At 48.9% G+C, this 19,762-nt stretch overlaps 1 protein-coding gene across 3 annotated transcripts in view; it reads right to left on the bottom strand.

Annotated features, from left to right (window-relative positions):
* Positions 1-19,762, bottom strand: part of UBASH3B (ubiquitin associated and SH3 domain containing B) — a 144,502-nt gene that overhangs the window by 19,248 nt on the left and 105,492 nt on the right. For all 3 annotated transcript variants that reach the window (XM_042905040.1, XM_042905039.1, XM_042905041.1), the window contains exons 5-11: positions 16,877-17,046; positions 11,138-11,346; positions 6,660-6,792; positions 5,227-5,347; positions 4,469-4,591; positions 3,183-3,275; positions 1,460-1,604 (exon numbers count right to left, since the gene is read on the bottom strand). In XM_042905040.1, coding sequence (XP_042760974.1) covers positions 1,460-1,604; positions 3,183-3,275; positions 4,469-4,591; positions 5,227-5,347; positions 6,660-6,792; positions 11,138-11,346; positions 16,877-17,046 — 994 coding nt within the window. The remainder of the gene's footprint in view (positions 1-1,459; positions 1,605-3,182; positions 3,276-4,468; positions 4,592-5,226; positions 5,348-6,659; positions 6,793-11,137; positions 11,347-16,876; positions 17,047-19,762) is intronic.

Genomic DNA, 19,762 nt, shown 5'->3' with positions numbered 1-19,762 from the left:
TCAACAGTACGGTGTGAGTAGTTGAGTTTTGGGGAAATCAAAGGCTCTACGTGGATTTGACTGTGTGGGGGTCAGCTCCCCCACCCCCTGTGTTGTTTAAGGGTCAACTGCCCATTAGTAGGGGATCTGATGGATTTCATTGTATTTTTGAGGAATGCTAACTCCTTTAAGCAAGTAGCACTTATTAATTAATTTAGGGGGTAACCTGAAGTTTCATTTACAGAAGAGGAAAATGAATATGGAAAAAAGGCATTTTCTCCTATCTTGGCCAGAAGCTCACGTTGCTTCATTTGTGGTTGGGGTAGGTATTTGAAATGAAAGGTCAAGGGACACCACAAGGAGGACATTTCTGCTTCAGTCGGTCACTTGCTTCCAATTCTGCCTTACGAAACATGAACTTAATTCCCCACCACAGTGGTCGTGAATATCCCTTTCTCACGGACATTTTACGAAATGCCTGAGTGGCGTTTTGATAGTTAATTATTTACATGTGGACTATTCGTTTGTGATCAGTCTGCAAACACTTCTTTTTACTCCCCGCACAGACTGGTCTAATGGCAAGAAGCAACGGACTAGGAATGGGGAAGATGATAAAGCAGGTTATACAGTTCTTGACATGCAGAAAATGATCAATAGAGGTTAGTTGGTGTCATCGTTGTTAGGTGTGGCCACTTAAACGTATGACTTTAGGCAAGCTGCTGGGACTCTCTTATAGATTAGAGTGGCTTGCCTATACTCTGGGGTTCCAGCGATAATAAATGAAGATAAAGACAATGAGAAATGCTTTGAAAAAGGACAATCGAAGGCAAGACCTTGTGATTTCCCTTATCACCCAACAAGCTTTTGGAACCACATCATCACTAGCCGGTGCATAATCCTGGAGTGCAAAGTGGTTTTATTATTCCCTGAAAGAGATATAATAAAGTCCGGAAAGTCCAATGTGTGGGGCTTTCCTAAATATAAGGGAACTATATATATATATACGTATATATATATATGTACATATATATATACGTATATATATATATAACACATATATAATATATATAATATATGTAACATATGTAATATATATGTATATATTATATATCATATATGTATATATATGTGTATATATACATATATATGATGATATATATGATATATATGATATATATGGATATATGATATATATGTATATATACATATATATGGTGTATATATACATATATATGTATATATATGGTGTATATATATAGATATATATGATATGAACAACATATATATATGTTATATCTATAACCTTAAATATAAGGGGATGCTGGCTTTCTCCAGTTGTGGTTTTTCAAAATCAGAACTTGACTTCCACCACTATGGACAACTGCCCATAGGCTACATCTAGTCCTTCCTCTTCGTGGTTAGCCTGGCGTAGAAAAGGGCTTCCGCATCGACTCTGGGAAGTAGCAGCGTGGAGGGTTACCTGTAGGTTGTATCAACACTCAGGTTGGCTGCAGCTAACTCTGATGGAGGTATCCACGCAGGTAAGGTGTTCCCAGCAACCCATTTTGTCCACTCAAACAAGCCAGGCTCTACGCGGATCTTCAAGTGATTTTCTTGTTGTAAACCTTAGAGGTAAAATAAAATGAAGATGAAGGCAATACCACTCTGTTCTCAGTGGAGAAGTAAATCAGAGGCCAAGTTGCTATAAAACTTCGGGTAAATCTGTTCTCTTTTACCCGTTGCTCTACACGGCTATAAGAAGGTGGAAAGCATGTGGGTCTGGACAAGGGTTTTTAATTTCCATGTGTGACAGACATTCGAGTTTAATACTCTGGCCACACCAACAGGATGTATGCTGGCTTTAAGTGGTCTCTGACTTAAGGAAAAGAACACAAGTCCTTCCCCCATATAATGTATACACTTCTGTGACTACAATTCCTTTTTCTAAGGTAAGTCCCAAGGTTGCCTTACTAAGGAACTTAAGGGTGGCTCATGGCTTGAGCATCTGACTCTTGATTTTGGCTCAGATCATGATTCCAGGGTTATGGGATCGAGCCCTGTGACTAGCCTGCTTAAGATTCTCTCCTTCTCTCTCCCAGACTCTCTCTCTCTCTCAACAACAAACAAAATTTCAGAAAGTCTCTTAGCATCCACTACTCTACAATAGCTTACACTGTATTTGAATATCATGTAAATTACTCATTTTCTCTACCAGGAAATCCAATGTTGAATATTTTCAAGTGCCAGTGCACAAGTCTTGTGTTTTTTCAAAGGGTAATTACCCACAGAGTGGGACTGGTCCCTTTTTAACATTCTTTGGATTGCCTTTTGCAATACAGTTTTTCTGTGCAAATTTAGTACATACAGTATTTTAATACACACATGCATTCTGGTTTACTTAAGGAAGTCTCAAAGATAGTGTAAATTCTTCATTGGCTTGGCTATTTCTGGCTCCTTTGTTTTTTGGTATAAGTGAATAGTTCCCCTCTGTTTCTGCTACTCTTCCTTCCCATGAAATGAGAATGGAGATCCCTGTAACTCAAGCATCCCCAGATTTTCGGGTGAAAGTTGTATATCTTTATAGCAATGGTACTTTTATAAAGAAACAAGGATGATTAAGATTTGTAGACACTTAGGAGCATCGTTGCTACTATAAACGAGAAGCAACCAGAGCAGAGTGGGAGGAAATGATTTCACTGTTGCACTGCAAAAAAGGGATCACTCTGTAGGCTCCAAATTATTGCTAGACAACGATATTCTACAAGGCTACCATTCATCCAAGAGGGCTTTGCATTTTCAAGAGAAAAATTGCTTATCCTCTCATCTTATTTAGGCCACCAGAGTATGATTTGGGGACTCTTTGCAAAGACCTCTTCCATAGGAATCCTGGCTAAAAATTCCAAAAATTTTTAAGTTTTTATTTTCTTTGAGAGGAAAAGTACAAGTGAGAGAGAGGCAGAGAGCGAGAGGCACCGAATCCGAAGCAGGCTCTGAGCTGTCAGCACAGGGCTCGAACCCACAAACTGGGAGATCATGGCCTGAGCCGAAGTCAGATGCTTAACCGACTGAGCCACCCAGGCACCCCTAAAAATTCCCATTGTGAAGCTCTCAATCGGCTCATGTCCCACGAGTCCAGGGTAATTTGGGTGTAGGGCTGCCTAGAGGCAGAAGGGTGGAGTTAGTCGACCTTTGTCGAGTCTAACCTTTCAAGATGTTGTACGCAGTCTGAACACAACGCAGAGATGGGGAGCAGTAGACGTGGTCGATAATGGTGTTGCTCTCTAATAAGGCTTCACCTGCAAAGGAAGGCAGACAGTTTGCTGGATTCACTCAGCCTCAGCTGGACCTCCGTGTGGGAGGGGGTGGCGGGCAGAGCCTGCGAACCCCTTTTTCAGCGGGGGCTCACACAGAGCTGGCAGTATCGGCCTCGTTTCTGGCCCATCCCCTCATCTGTGTTCCCATGAAAGAGCCCCAGTGGAAGACCCCCCCACCTCGTCTTTTTCTCTCCTTCTCTCTGGTGCTAACGAGCAGCAACGACAGTGCTCTGATTTGCCACTTGTGATATAAGCGAGATGGTTTCTATTGTGACCGTTAGGTCTTGTTTTACACTTAATCCCGTGCTGAACAAGATCTCAACCTGTCATAGTCTTATTAGAGAACAGAGGTAGATCCCAACACCTGCTACTTCCACACTTCCTCACAGAATACACTTCTTTTCTCTACTGGATAAAGTCTAGATGCCTTAATATGGGGGGCAAGGTCTTCCGTAAACGTGTCTTTATCCGCGTCACCAACCTTCTCTCCTGTGCGGCTCACAAGCCATGTTCTAGAAAATGAGAGCTTTTTCCTAAGTATTTTCGATATTATTTCTCACCTCTCGGGAACACACTTCCCACCTTCCCGCTCTTTCTCTACCCAGCTGACTTCCCTTCTCTTTGTGTGTGTGTGTGTGTTTTAATGCTCCCATATTACTCTGTACACAGTTCTATTCCTGAGGATACCAGACTGTACAAGTTTGTTTCCCTGAGGGTGGGGACTCTGCTTACATCCCTGGCACCTAGCAAAGGACCTCGCCCAAAGTGATCAGTGAATATGTTAAATGATTGAACAGGACAAGGCTGCTGTCTCTGCCTGGCAGGTATGGAACAGACCTGCAAAGAACGGACCGTCTTCAAAGGATCAGTTGGCCTGTCTACATCCAGCCACTCCAGGACTCTCCTCCCCTGCGCAGTAGACGCTGACCTTGCCCCATCACTGGGCCACACAGCCCTCAAGGGGTCACACCTGCTTCACTTTGGTAAACCGGCCTAGCGCCCAGCACAGTGTCCTGAACTTAATGGTTATGTAATAAATCCCTTTTGAATTGGAGAAATACACTACTTGTAGGAAAGTTGGAGGAAGCCCTGGGAAGTGTCCTGGCCTGCCCGCTGGAACCAGTCTTTGGAAGGAGCAGCCAGGAGAGGCTGTGCAATCACCCCAGGACACTCACCCACCAGTCTTGCTTGCATACATCCAAACACGGTGATCGGAGCATCTTTCTCATAGTCCCGGAAACCACCACTCCGCTGAGGTAAGCTATGAGGCATGTTCAGGTTGGTGCGTATGTAGCGGCCTGGAAAAAAAAGAAAAAAATCAGACAAAAGACGACTTTCTGTTTTCCTCAGGACTTCTGTTGCTGATCCCGACGGCCCTCCACTTCCATTCCTTGTTTGGCCAAAGACACCGGCTTGAACTTTCTAGAAACTGTTGAGGCTGACGCTTTTTCTGTGGTAGAGTCTTGGAATCCACCCCTCCGTTCTACTGACAGAAAACTACCTCTTGCCACGTCTGTGTGAAAGTAACAACCATGCACTGTAAGGCAGGAGAATTCTGTGCTACGCCGGCCTCTTTCTCTTAGACATGTCACTCAAAGGGAACTGGAACCAAAATGAGCCAGGGTGATTTAATGGAGGGAATTCTGGCCACAGAATCAGGACACCCGTCTCTGCCTCCGCCAAATGACCACGGGCGAGACATTGGTTTCTTTGGTCCCTGTTGTCCCAGTTTATGGAACAGGGGACAAGAACACTTACCTCTTCGCTACCACTCAAGACAATCGGGAAGGACTTAGATTGTAACACATTCTAGGCATTTCCTATATAGCACGGGAACCAGGAAGGACTCGCGTCTAGACGAATGTAGCTTGACTGTGCCCCCTAGAGGCCACAAAGGGTACGGCGATGCTAAGCAGGCCAACGCAGCACTCACCTTTGGCATCGAAGCACTGGGATAGCCAGTATTTCCCAAACACAACATCCATCCTCTCACCGTGCCGACACACAAAGAGGCATCTCTTCTGAGGGCCAGGCTGGCTATTGACCCTCAGGGGCTGCAGAGCAAGAAAGGCCGTTAGTGGGGGGAGGGGGGGGAAGCACAGAAGAAAATGGACATATCCTGGAGCCAGGTGCCAGATGAGCAGAACTGAGCTCTAGGACAAGGGCCCCGCAACGATCTCGGATTAACGTTGGCAGGTCTGTAACACAGTGGGGGCAGGAAGACGCCTCCTACAGACCTCACAAGTTAGTCTGAGGCTCGGATGAGATGAATGGCACGCGTTCTGCAAAATCAGAAGGGCTGTGAAAATTGCCTCACCGTTGCGGTTGCCGTGTGGGACCAGCATTTGGCCAGTAGAGGAACGGGCAGACCGCTTGGGCTACCGCTCAGAGGCACATCCAGCCAGTACATGCCTCTAGTCATCTAGCCCCCCTCTACAGGGATACTTCATCAACTTCAGAGGGCGAGGACTGTTAATCACAACAGTGCCTGCCTCCCCTCTAACACACGGTGGGTAGACCAAATGGACGGTCTCCTCCAGCAACGAGGTTCCTCTCTGGCTATTCTATTCGTACTTTTGGCTCTCTTGTCTGGCTACACGCGCGTTGGTGTTCCCGGAAATGGTTCAGGGAGGTCAGCGGTGACAAAATAGGCCAGTCTAGTCAAAGGCGTGTCCAAATGACCTTGGGTTCTGGAAGTGCTGGGTGGATCCTTCCACATGTTTCTATATTCCTTCCTTCTGACGGTCAGCTATTCCCCGTTTGCTTCGTGTGGTCACCTTCGTGTGGGCTGGCGCTTTACACGTGCTGCCCGTTGGTTGCCCTGACAGGGTTAATAGGTGGGATAATGGCATGATCTTTCCTGTTTCTTCTCCTGCTCGTCCCTAATTCAGGCCCTGGGCTCCAGCCAATGTGATCTAGTCTCTTGATCCTCCACTTGCCTTTGCCTCTCTCGTTCCAAACGATCCCCACCCCCACATTCTCCATTTTGCAACGTTTCTGGCATCTGTTGAGCACTCAGACATACATACAGGTGCCAGGCACTGTGCCGAGGGCCTTATTTTCTTTTTAATCTCACGATGGCCTATGAAACAGAACTATTATGACTTTACAGGTAACATGTCCTTCCCTCTGCAGAACCTCTTCCTCTGCCAGCCTAGACCCAGATGCCGGTAGGTGCGATCAGTACCACCCACCCGACTCTCCCTGGCCTTAAATTCTGTGTGTCTTTTATAAAATTGTGCGTCGTCGCCCCCAAGAGACCTAGGACCCTTGGGGGCACCGAGGGCAAGCCCTCACACTCAGCAAAGACGTGCTCAGTGAATCCTCAAGTAGAGTCGAGGAAGCGGCCCCAACGGTCAGCCTTACCTGCGTGGGCTGGCAGATGATCGTCAGGGGAGCCGTCTCCCCCAGGCCCTGGTCCTCATACTGCCGCCTGTCCACCACACCATCACCAAATGAGAGGGCGTTAGAAGACGCCGTGTTCAGGATGGAGTGAGAACTGTAGGGGAAGAGGAGGACGCCGTTAACTGTTTGGGCCAGGAGTCATTAGCACGTCACCCTCGGGCTCAAGGGGAGCGTGGGAATTCGCGGGAAACACGCCCAGGGCGACGGGTGGGAAAGCCGAGGAGGCAACACCCCCTTTCGGGAGGGGAACAGCTTGTTCTCTACTTAGGTCTCGCAGTGGCTAAACTAGGGGAAGATGGATTTCTGTGCTTGGAACAGATGTGCTCATCTCTCTGGGTAGGGATGGGGCCCTGATCTCGTGCCAACCAGGATACCACCGCCGCGGCTGGCGCCGAAGGCAAGTTAAAGAATAATGAGTTTTCAATTCGGTGCCATTGTTTCCAGCTATTTTTCTGGCTCCAAAGAAGAAAACAATTCCTGTTGCCTTTAATCTTTTCCATGGCGATTTCCATCCGAACTGACAAACGGGAGGGAGGATTTGTACTGGTCTCCACCAGTGTGCCTGTGGCTCTTAACGGATGGAGGCAACCCGATGGCCATTATCCTCTCTCTTCCACCTTCTTCGGTGGCCCCACCCCTCTCCCCAACTCAGTAACACCTCCAACAAGATGATTAAACACAGAATTCTCTCGGAGGAAGCCGTTCTCGCCAGATGTATGGAGCCGTGGGCCAAGAGCTCTCATTTCTGGGTGTTACGCCGTAGCTACAGAAGCCCCAAAGAGGCCTCGCTGACAGCGAGGCAGCAAATTATGCCACGTTTGAGTTATTGTGATTAGTAAGTCCTCCAAAAGGCTTTATCTAATAAACACTGCAATTCAACTACGGTCGCAAGGCGAATGCAGTGAACATCTCTTTCTGCCTCACTGAGCCGGTGTTCAAGGGAGAGCATTTGCATTTGAGATTTCTCGCTTCTTTGCAGCCAGGGTAGCCGTATGTTTCAATCTGCTCAAACCAGAGTCCTGGTCCGTACCTGTTGACCTACTCTGTTCAGGAATATTTCATTTTAACACAGCAGTATTCTTCGAATTTCATTTTGGAAAAGCCCTTGTTATAGTCAGCGATATAACAAAGCTAACTGGCTGTTAGGAAAACAGTTTTTTTTTTTTTTAAGGCTCTGCTCTTAAGAATTTTACGATCCCCTTCCAGTCTCTCTTTTTTTTTTTTTTTTACTGTAAATAGACGACTCCTGCTTACAAAGGCTTCAGAAGCCTCACACCCTGCAAAAGTGGCCTTTCAGCCCTAGTGCATATCAGAATCGCCAGGAGAGCTTTAAAACAAATACACGGCTGGGCCCGACTTGTCACAGATTGTGATTCAGCAGATCTGGGTGAGGGGGGAAGGTGGGGGGGTGGCAGGAAGCTGTCATCTAACAAAGCTGTATCAGCAAGTGTGATGTGCAGCCTGAGAGACCAACTGGAAAAATGAAGCAACTGTAGACCAAGAAAATCTAGTGCCATTCACAGTCGGAGAGACAGGCTGTTCTCCTTTGCACACATCACAGTTAAAGAAAATTTGGTTTCGCTGTCTGATTCATCAAAGCTTCGGGGCCTGAAGTGTCTGGATAGACAGAATCGGCTTGACGTCCTGCTTGTACACGTCCCTTAATTTCTTTATTACAGCTGTGAAGACACTGGCAGAGTCCCTCCTCTCTCTCTCTCTCTGTCCTTCAGCTCGGTTGGCAAGGAGAATGCCAACCTTCTTCTCAACTGTCACTGTAATCAAAGGACCGGACTCATTTTGAGACAGTCTGGTGCTGTCACTTCCATTAAGACAATAGTCAGATGCTTTGTGCTGAGAGATTGCGTAGGGAGGAAGCTGAGCCTGATACCTAGGACATCATCTCAAGGACCAGGGCCGGGTGCTGGCACTTTCCCAGACACAGCAGTCCTGTGCGTAAGCCCGGAAGGACCGGCCAGCCCCCACCCATAATTCAAAGGACACAGTGGGGCTTCACCAACTGACAAGTATTGAGAGACACTCAGAACCAGGCGAGATGCCCTAATCAGGGTGGCAGGAGAAGATTTCCTCAGGGGCCACCCGGGTGGCTCAGTCAGTCGAGCGGCTGACTTCCGCTCGGGTCATGATCTCACGGTTTGGGAGTTCGAGCCCCACATCGGGCTCGCTGTCAGCGCAGAGCCCGCTTCAGAGTCTCTGTCTTCCTCTCTCTCTCTCTCTCTCTGCCCCCCTCCTGCTCACACTTTCTCTCTCAAAAATAAACATTAAAAAATAGATAAAAAATACTTTCTTATGAGTGACTTAGAACTGAGAAGAACCGGGCAGAAAGGGCGATGAAAGGTCACTCCTTGTGGCCTGAGTCCCCTCTGCGACCTGCCATCGGGTCAGCCAGGTCACTGAAGGAGCATCTCCTGTGGCTGTACCTCCTCAAGGCTAACTTTAGGGGAGAGAGAAGATCCGTCTTATCAGGAGCCTCCTTACATCATTTCTGCTTCTGGAGTTAAATAGGAAAGTACAGTTCTTCTATAGGATCACCTCGGGAAGAGACATTTGATTGGACAAGCATGTAAGAGAGGACTGGAAAACACAAGGTAGAAAAATCAGAAAGCTAACAGCTTTTTAGGTTCAGTGCTATTACGGGTGTGGCACTTATCCGTGTAAAGCTAAGTCCTTCACTGTGGTCTTTATAACGCTCCTGTGAGGTAAATGCAATTATCCTCCCCACCTTGTAGAGTAACAGACGGGGGCTCAGAGAGGTGACGTAACTTGGCCAAGGTCACACAGCTTTTAAGTGGGAGTGTTAAGATTTGAACCCAAGACTAGCGGCATAAAAACTCAAATTCTTGATTACGGGGTCCTAACACCTAACACTAGCCTTTCCCCACTCTCAGCAGCACTGGCTGCGGAAGCTGACAGTTTCATTTCAGATACGGTTCCAGGGCAGTATCGTCGGTAGGGACCTCGCCAGAGAAAAGGAGGTGGCACGCAAACGTCCCTGTGGTCCGTGGACCCATGTTTCCGCCTGAGCTCTAATTTGGACAGCAGTGGGTCTGGAAACAGTGCTCTGGAATGGGTCAGCAGGCCTTCTCCCACCTACTCTGCTCCAACTTCTAGCCCGACTTTTTTTTTTTAAAAAAAAAAAGGTCTGAGAGCTGTGCATCATATCATCTTAGTGTTCAGTGTATCCACAGATAATATGCTTCACTCGTTTTTCTAAGGCACAAAACGGTGACTTTGGAAACACAACGTAGATGTTCAGAAGCCTTTCTGAGAACGCAAATGTTTGGGGAACACGAGGCAGCTTTGACCTTCCGACTGTACCCCGAAAAGCTGGATGTTCCCGGGCGGGGGGTGGGCGGGTGGGGGTGGACCAAAAGGAAGCGGAAGGAATTGTTGGGTAGGGGGTTGTTAAGGAGGAAGGTGTTCTCTCCCATCTTTGGGTTTGTGGTTTGCCTGCTTGCTGCTGACTGGGGGGCAGAGAGAACCTTTTCTTTTCTCCCTCTGGGCAACGCGCTCCCTGAAAGTGCCCCTCTCGCCTTCTCTTCCATGGCGGTAATAACAATGTTAGACGCACCACGCAGCTGGTGCTCAGAGCTTCCGGCTCTCAGCCACGTTGGCACAGAGCAAGAACAAGAGAGAGGAAAAACAAACCAGCATGCGCACCCTGGCGAGACGCCTGCATGTGCTAGGGAAGGGCTGGCTGGCTGGCTTTGAGCGTCTCCGATTAAGAAAGAGAAGGTGCCTCCTGTGCCCGTTGCATCTGCCGAGGCAAAGCTGGCCCTACAGCACGGGCCACGCTGACCGTGCGACCAGTTTGGTTTGGGGGCAAACCAGTCGTGAGGGATGGGTGGAAAGTTCCCACTCTAGAGGACACTAGGGGCACCGCGTGTCTTTTTACGGTTCTGGCAGTTGCCCATTTCTTTAGACGCTCTCTCTCTCTAGGTGCTTATGCGCCAGAGACTCGCTCGAGGCCACCTAGCAAGCGAGGGGCAGTTAGGTCTCCTGACCCTTGCAAAGCCTTCCACTGCCGGTCTGGCTGGCTTATACCTGCCCAGCGGTTCTGGGGAGTCAGACCACTCTTGAGCAACGGCCCAGGACAGAGCGGACAGGAGCCCCAAAAGCACTGGGATGACCCACGCTTCACAGCCAGAGAGATGGACCCCCGCGCGCGCCCCCCTCCCCACACCCCCCCCCCAAGCTGCCTCAGTTGAGTCTCTGATCAGGAACTCTGTTCCATCAAATGGGGCAGGCAGCGAGAAGTGGAGCGGACCCATCCCTCATTTTCCCATGCCCCAGGTCAGCCCTTCCCTGAGCGTCCTGAACCAACAGCTTTCCTCCCATCCCCTGAGCCCGTTTCCCCACCACCTGCCCACAGCCCGTGGTGGTCTCCCAAAGCAGCAGGTGAAGAACGTGAGTCTGCTTACCCGTGAAATATCCAGGTGCTGCATTCGTCGGCCTTGGTGATGTAATTCTCCGGCAAGAGTCCGGAGCAGCCCGTGGTTAAGGACGTGCCGTAGATCCAGCCCTCGCTGGTGCTGGTCTGCTCCATCGGAGACATGAAGACGAAATCCCCCGGGACCAGCTCTAGCTCGTCGTCATTCTGTGGGGTGTACGGGTAGATCACCTGGAGCGTCTGAGAGAGGAGGAGAGGGAGGAGTGAGGCCCAGTCTGCACGCCTCCGGGGCACGTCTGCGTGTCCTGCTTCCAGATGCGGACTTGCAGGTGCCCCTGGGGTCTGCAGGCTCTGAGTAGATTTGCACTCCGATCCGAAAGCATGTCTCCCCCACCCCCCCAGGGTATTGTAGATGTGTGCCTGGTCCTGCTGGATGGTTCCAGACTTCCCTTCAGGCAGGCCTTTCTTCCTGTCAGGATTCAAGATAGTTTTCAGAAATTTATCTGAAAGCCCGTAGGCGCTCTATTAAGCTGCTATACAAATGGGGTTGGGCCTATCTCCCCTTCTCCGTCTGCGGCAGGCACCCTAATAGACACCTGAAACCCCACTCATGGAAAGCCAGTCTTCCGTATGGGGGTACAGACGGTCTGGGTGCAGACACTCTCCTGTAGGAAGGCTTTGGGACCGACGCATTTCCCCTTATAAGTCACTCTGGGGCTTAAACAAGGCAGTCTCTGCCTTCAAGGAGCTTTCTTTAAACCTACATTAAAAAAAAAATTTTTTTTTTTTTTTAATGTCTATTTTTGAGGGGGAGGGGAAGGGGCAGAGAGGCAGAGGGAGACACAGACTCCGAAAGCAGGCTCCAGGCTCCCAGCAGTCGGCACAGAGCCCGACGCGGGGCTCGAACTCCCAAACCATGAGATCATGACTTGAGCCGAAGTCCGATGTTTAACCAACTGAGCCACCCAGGCGCCCCTAAACCTACATTTTCGACAAAGACCTTGAAAGAAAAATATCTTTCACAGCCATCAGCGTATACAGTACGTCCGTGTAACCAGCTTTCACCGGCAACCAGATGGAAACCACGTGTTTCTTCTCTGGGCTCATAAAGAGCCTTCAGAGCCAACCAGAGCCCATACTGCTTGGCTGACGTACTTGATGTTTTGTGTCCTTTCCCGGTAGACACAAACAGCATGGGCACGAAGATATTTTGGAAAAACATCTTCCTGATTTCTCATTAACAGCAAGCGTCCTCAATTGTAAGGAAGACATTTCTATCCTATTTATCTCACATGGGACACTGAGATGGAGATACTTTAACCGACTTTCCTGAAGCTCCAAAGTCATTACTGGCAGGCTAACCATTCTGCTTCCACCTTCAGGCTGTTAACTTGGGCCTCTGTTTTCTCATCGGTAACCTAATGCCTGGATTATAACAGTTAATGAGACAATCTAAGGAAACTCTTTAGGACGGAGCCTGTATCCAGAAGGCGCAGCATTATGTCTATCGAACCAGGACACCTGATCTGCCTTCTCGCCTGACCCCCCGGACTGTGTGCTCGTGAGCTAATCAGCTCTCTGTGTGTCCGTCAAGGTGACACATCGGAACATGTTTCATGGAACTTCCTTCTGGAAGTCTCTAAGGAAAGGCACTGGCAAAAAGGTGATTTTTTTTTTTTTCCTTAGAGAATGCAAATAAAAATGCACAGGACTCCGTGGTACCGCTGGATTCTGATTTTCCTTTTGCTTGGGGCCCCCGTTTCTTTCCCTATTTCTTTTCCAGTATCTTTCAGCTCCAGATTGTTGCCCCTGGTGGCCTCCTGCTCCTTCCCCTGTCCTCTGCCACGTTCGTGCTCAAACCACCATTTCCAAACTAGCCAGGGAGGTTGTTTCTGCTTCGTTGTGAAAACAGCTTGCTGCAAGAAAAGAAAAACTCTCTAAGCTAGGTATGCGATGATCCACCAAAAGGAACACTCCTTTTCCCGGAACAGGGTGGAGAGAGGCACCGAGTCATGGGGGAACAAGTCGAAACTTCTGTCTCTTAGATCCTCAAGCATAGCACAGTTTTGACTAATTAATTATGCCTTTGGCCCAGAAGTGTCTTTCCTTCGAGAAACTCAAAGTGACTTCAGAACACTCGTTCCCCCTATCACTTGGCGGGGGCAGGGTGAGTATTCTGTCTCCAGGTTACCTCCAGGGAAATCGAGGCACAGCAAAGGAGCACAGGAGACCTTGTGTCCTAGGCACCGGGTAGTTAGGCGACAAGGAGCTTCGATTTATTGAATAAGCAATACGATAATTAAGATGTTGCAGCAAATCTAAAATTATAACTCGTGCCCATGTCCCCACAGCCCATTCAAAAGCTCATGCAAAAAGCCTACGTTTGAGAGATACCAGGAGACATGCCTAGTTTTGCACTACATTATACTTACTCTTTTTCTTTTTTAAAGTTTTTTTTTTTTTAAGTTTGTTTTGAGAGAGACACAGCACGAGCGGGGGAGGAGCAGAGAGAGAGAATCCCAGGCAGGCTCTGTGCCATCAGCGCAGAGCCCGACGCAGGGCTCGAACCCACGAACCGTGAGATCAAGACCTGAGCCGAAGCCAAGAGTTGGATGCTTAACCGAACAAGCCACCCGGGCGCCCCTATACTCTTTTAGGTTTACCACTGACCTGGAAGAATTGTTGGGTCTATCTCGAGTTTGTTCCTCCCCTCGTGCAGGGCAGCTGCAACCCTACGTGAGGTAGGAGCCTAACATCCTTGCCTTTGAAGCTCTTTATGCTCCTACCACAGCAGGAGCTGCAACACTTCTGTCTTGCACCCACCCGGGGCTATATATTACGGCCCTTCTATAATCTTCTTTTGTAGCCTGCACGACAGCAACAGTCCAGCAAAATACTGTTGCCGTCGTCTGCAGGAGACAACGTAGGACGGGAGCGTTCTAGAAGCTGTGAAAGTGAACCTAACAACTGCTGAAGGGATGGAGCCAGGATCTGGAGCCACGTGTGCTTTTTTGTCCTTCCTCAGATTTCTGTCGCTTGGCATATAAACCGGGCACGGCCCAACGCAGTCCCTAACACGGAAAACGACGCGAAGCACAGACAGGCATTCGCAGGTCGGAATCAAAGGGAGAACCAGCAGAGGGAGGAGACCTAGGAGTTCTCCCAAGCATGGCTTGCTGAGTGCTCTTGTCCAAACCACTTTCCTTCTCCAGACATCTGTTGCCTCAGTGGAACCGTGAACGGTCCTGGGGACAGAAGGCAGGCAAGAAAAGGTATGCAGGGGGTGGCTCAGGGAAAGCCAAAGACCTCAGAGAGAGAGAGAGCGCTGTATCAGAAGGAACAGTAATAAATGAGCTTTTACAAATAAGAGAGAAAAGCGGCCAAGTTATTTTTAGAAAATAATTCGTGTGGGCGCTTGCTGCCTCTTTCCCTCCGTGCCAAGTGCGCAGAATGTGGGTCAGGCAGAAAAGCAATTACCCTTTGATTTAACTGGAGGGCAGTGTTGATTAGAAGGTATTCCTGGTAAAATTCCATTGCCACCTTCCCTCTCTGAGAAAGGTGACTTCTCACAGCCCATCTGCATGCAACCCTTGACTTCCTTTTTCTTTGTCCTTGTGAGGAGTCTGGTCAGCCACACCTCTCCCGTTATATTTAGGGCTCATCCTGAGCAATTCCAGGAGATGTCAGAATTCTTAAGCAAGATCAAGCCCCGTCTCCTTGGTGTGTCTTTCCAGAAACTTCCATCAAATGACTTGGAAGGAGGGCAGGACATTCTCGTCAGCGGGGTCAAAGCTGCATGTCCCTGACGCTCGCAGGCTCCGTGCCCTGGCCCGGACCCCTGGTTCATGGGTCAGCTCTTCTCAACATTCCAAGACAGTGGCGAGATCAGCTGGTCTAGACCCTGAGATTTCATTCAACCGTGTTTCACATTTTACAAAAGGGTAGGAGGGTGGTTCAGTCAGCTGAGCGGCCGACTCTTGATTTTGGCTCAGGTCATGATTTCACGGTCGTGGGACCGAGCCCCATGTTGGGCTTCTCTCTCCCTCTGCCCCCCCTCCCCGCTCACACATGTGCGCTCTCTTTCAAAACAAATGAACTTAAAAAAAAAAGTCGAGATATTAAGAGGCTAGATAAACTGCCAAAAATATCAGCCCTTTTACTGTTGAAAAACTGGAAGCAAATTCGGTTTCATAAATGTATTTACACTAGATGACAAGTTTCTCATTAAACTGTGTGGTCTTTTTTTTTTTTTTTTTTTTCAGATGGGCTGCTTGTTTTTATTGGTCAGAATCCCTGGGTTCTGGCTTCAGCTCTGGTCCTAAATTGCTAATTAGCTATGGACCAGTCACTTGCCACTCTCTTTGTCTCAGCTTTTCCTTAAGACAAAGGGCAATATTACTCTTCAGAGTAGCATAGGCTTGTCTTGGAAATCACTATCGATTCCCTCAAAAGAAGGATGCCAGGATTATGCCAACCTTCCCACATGCGCTGGGAATCAGTGGTCCCACTCAGGCCTCCCAGGGGATGAACGTAATTGTCACAACATGTCTCCTCTGTTTTTTATTTCATGTATCTGCTCTCTCTCCCCTGCTGGACTCAAACTCCTTGAGGACAGGACCACATTTAAAAATTCTAGTATATTTCTGGGAATGCAAGCTGGTGCAGCCACTCTGGAAAACAGTATGGAGGTTCCTCAAAAAACTAAACATAGAACTACCCTACGACCCAGCAATTGCACTACTAGGCATTTATCCAAGGGATACAGGTGTGCTGTTTTGAAGGGACACATGCACCCCCGTGTTTATAGCAGCACTATCAACAACGGCCAAAGTATGGAAAGAGCCCAAATGTCCATCGATGGATGAATGGATAAAGAAGATGTGGGATATATACACAATGGAGTATTACTCGGCAATCCAAAAGAATGAAATCTTGCCATTTGCAACTACGTGGATGGAACTGGAGGGTATTATGCTAAGCGAAATTAGAGAAAGACAAAAATCCTATGACTTCACTCATATGAGGACTTTAAGAGACAAAACAGATGAACACAAGGGAAGGGAAACAAAAGTAATATAAAAACAGGGAGGGGGATAAAATAGAAGAGACTCATAAATATGGAGAACAAACTGAGGGTTACGGGAGGGGTTGTGGGAGGGGGGGTGGGCTAAAAGGGTAAGAGGCACTAAGGAATCTACTCCTGAAATCACTGTTGCACTATGTGCTAATTTGGATGTAAATTCAAAAAAATAAAATTAATAAAAAATAAAATTCTAGTATGTTCCATGGTAACTTACATGCCATAGATACTTAGCAAGTATCTGTTAATTATGTGTTCAGATATATATATATATATATATATATATATATATATATATATATATATTTGTATTTCTGTGTCCTCCTTACCTAAGATCTGGATGAGGTCTTCTATTAACTCCGTGAATTTATAGAATTAAAATCTTTTCCAACATACTTTTCTATTCTCCCTTTTCACTTCTGTATCATTCCAGTAATGAGTGGAATGGCAGGGCAGACAGGACAATGGGGCTATTACACAGATGAGTCACTTGGGACCCGGGGAGGAGGGCTGCAAGCTCAGAACTTCCCAAGGAAGCAGGCCGAGCCCGGAGGAAATTGTGGTCCGGTGCTCACTCCGCTGCTTTCCTTTGGTCCCCATCTCCCTGTAGCAGGGAGCTGCCCGTGCTCCCGGGTTCTGGCCGCACCCCCTGTGCCTCCGGTAGGGTCAGGAGCCACAGTGAGACATTACCTCATGGTTGGCAAACCGGATGTCTCGCGAGAATATGGTAGCCACCCAGTCACAGCCGAGTTTGACATCGATGTTCTGGGCTAGTTTCTCCAGGGTGGGTAAGTGGCCAGCCTGGAAGTGGTAAGCCAGGGTTACGTGCAGCTGCTTCTTGTGAGGTTCCACGTGTACTTCTGGAAACAAAGGAAGGGAACCGTTATTGGAACGTGGTCAGCAGAGCAACGGTGGAGGCTCCAGGAAGAACACGGAAGGATGGCCCTCATAAATCCCGCCTCCCAAATGACAAAGGAGGGTGTCCCGTGGCCGGACAAGAGCTGCCGCTGTCCTTCACAGCAGCAGAATAAGGGGACAGGCAGGTGCAACAGATTGCGAACAGCCTGCAGTTCGAGAGGGAAAGGGCCACCCCTGGCTCCCGACAAGGGAAGCGGAGAGGTCACTGTTTGGGTCGGCTTTGCCTCCTAGTAACACACGGAGGATCACCAGCCCGAGGAGACCGCGACCTCAAAGGATGAGCTAATTGACACCAAAGCAGAGATCCTGCGACGGCGTGCGGGCCAGGGCCGATCGCCGTCGTTTTGAAATAGCGTCTCTTGGCTTCTGGGTGGCTCCAACAGAGGAGCCAGGGGAAAAGATGGAATATTTTCAAGGTCTAAGACAGGGTTTTCCAGGGTTTAAAACAGAATGATTCTCTGTTGTGGGGGCTGCCCCGTGCACTGTGGGGTCTGTGGCCACATCCCCCGGCCCCTACCCACTAGATTCCGGTAGTACAACCTCAGAAGTTGTGGCAACCAAAAACGACTCCAGACACGGCCACACGTGCCCCGGGGGATAAAATCTCCCCGACTGAAGCCACTGCTTTAAAGTATACAACGGACTGGTGGGGTGCCTGGGTGACGCAGTTAAACGTCCGACTCTCGATTTCGGCTCAGGTCATCTCACGGTTCATGAGTTCTAGCCCTCCATCGGGCTCTGTGCGGATAGCGTGGAGCCTGCTTGGGATTCTGTCTCTCCTCCTCTCTGCCTCTCCCCTGCTTGTGCTTTCTCTCTGTCTCTCTCTCAAAATACATAAGTAAACTTGAAAAAAAAAATGTATACAGACTGTGCTTCTAAGACACTGTAAGAAACAAAACAAACAAAACGGTGAATTATGTTTCTCTTTTGTACATCTTTACATGGGGAGATCCATCTACTGTCTGAGCTAGAACAGCGCAGAAGATACAACCAAAGGGAAGGTAGGGAATTTGCGAAGGTAGGGAATTAAGGGGCTTGTTCATGTCCCAGGGAGACAGATGTAGCAGTTGGATATTTTTCTGTTACACTACATCGTATTTTTTTTTTTTTGGTGTAAGCCCCATGAGGCAAGGTTTTCTGTGTCCTGTTTGCAATGAATCCCCAGTGCTCAGCACGTGATATAGGCTTTTAGTATTCGGTCAATGGCTGAACATACACGCATGATGAATCTCCTTAAGCCACCCAGGACGGAGGAGGACAAGAAATCTACTTGCTGATGGACTCTGGGTCTGCAGAAAAGTCTAGAATATCAAGGCATAGGTTCTAGGGCCAAGACGGGATGGCCAGCCATCCACATAAGGAGGCAAGAAGCTGGACCAGCTACCCAGGGCAGTGCCACCCGGTTCTCCCGGTCACCACCAGGGGCCGCACAGGGGCAGAGAACGAGCAGCCAAGTTCTTAGAAAGAGTGGCCACAGATACTGGAGAAGAGCTGGCCCTCCCCTTGCCTACAAGGAAAGCAAGCAAGGGCCTCGCAGCCTCTCACTCATTATGCGCCTTAAGAGTCTGGCACAGCCCTGGCTGAGACCCGCTTTACACATTTGTGAAGGATTTGAGTTTTGTGGCCACACCACCAGTTTTGGGTCTTGTGGGAGTTTTAGTGGTTTTGGTAATAGCTACTGTGGGATGAAAAAGAGTCATTTTCCTGAAGTGGAGGGACAGGAACAGGAAACAATTTGCCTATTATGTCATTTCTCTGAAATATTAAGCCATGAAATGGCAGGCCCCAGCGAAGTTAGAAAGCAGAGCCTAGTCCCGGGGGAAGAAGGGGTGCCTGGGGAGGGGCTCTAAGGAGCCCCCCCCCCTCCCTAAGTAGAAGAGGTATCTTAAGGGTCAGAGCTCCTCTGAGAGGGGAGACCTCCCTGCAATCCTGCTCGGTGACGCTGAGCCTTCGCTACACTCTTTCTAGAATCCTGAGCCCTAACGGGGGCTTTTCTGGTAAAGAACACTAAGCAAAATGGCAGGTGAGTTATAGGTCAGAGGTTTGGAGACCAAGGGGCAAAGCAGGGGTTTTCCTCAGGTCTCTCCCGTCTCCATCCCTCCTTGAAAGGGGCGGGGTGCGGGGGCTGCTGGCCAACTCTGTTCCAGTTTGCATGCGATGCTCAGATTCAGCTGTACGGCTCACGCCCAGCTCTGCTCTGCTGGGGGCGGGGAGAGGGGGCTCCACACAAGCCTCTGCACACACTTTGTTCCTTCCTGCCTGCAGGGCCCTTTCTCCACTGTAGGGATCCACATCGCCCAGCCCAGCATGCATTTCCTTTTTTGCGAAGGGGGTGCCACTGCATCCTATGATGGCCTTTCTCTTCTCAGAGCTCTCTGTGAGCACAGGTACTTGAACCTGTATCTCGGGCCTGGAGAAACCACTTGTTACGTTGCTTTCTTCACGGATGAATGCATCGCGGTCCCTAAGAAATACCCACTGATGGCGATTTCTCAAGGGAGCCAGCAGAAACTGCCCCCTGCCGACTCTTCCCCCCTCGACCCCACTGTCTGTCTTGTCCCACTGCAGGTAAGGCTCACCTTGACCTAAGTGAGCTCGTCTGTACCTGTAGGCGGACCGGAAAGCTCTGGCAACTTCTCCCACTTGTCCCCTCTCCGT

This window comes from Panthera leo, chromosome D1 (genome assembly GCF_018350215.1).
Source record: "Panthera leo isolate Ple1 chromosome D1, P.leo_Ple1_pat1.1, whole genome shotgun sequence".
NCBI lineage: Eukaryota > Metazoa > Chordata > Mammalia > Carnivora > Felidae > Panthera > Panthera leo.
The sequence above is the reverse complement of the archived record's forward strand: the minus strand, read 5'-3'. Positions and strand labels throughout refer to the sequence as shown.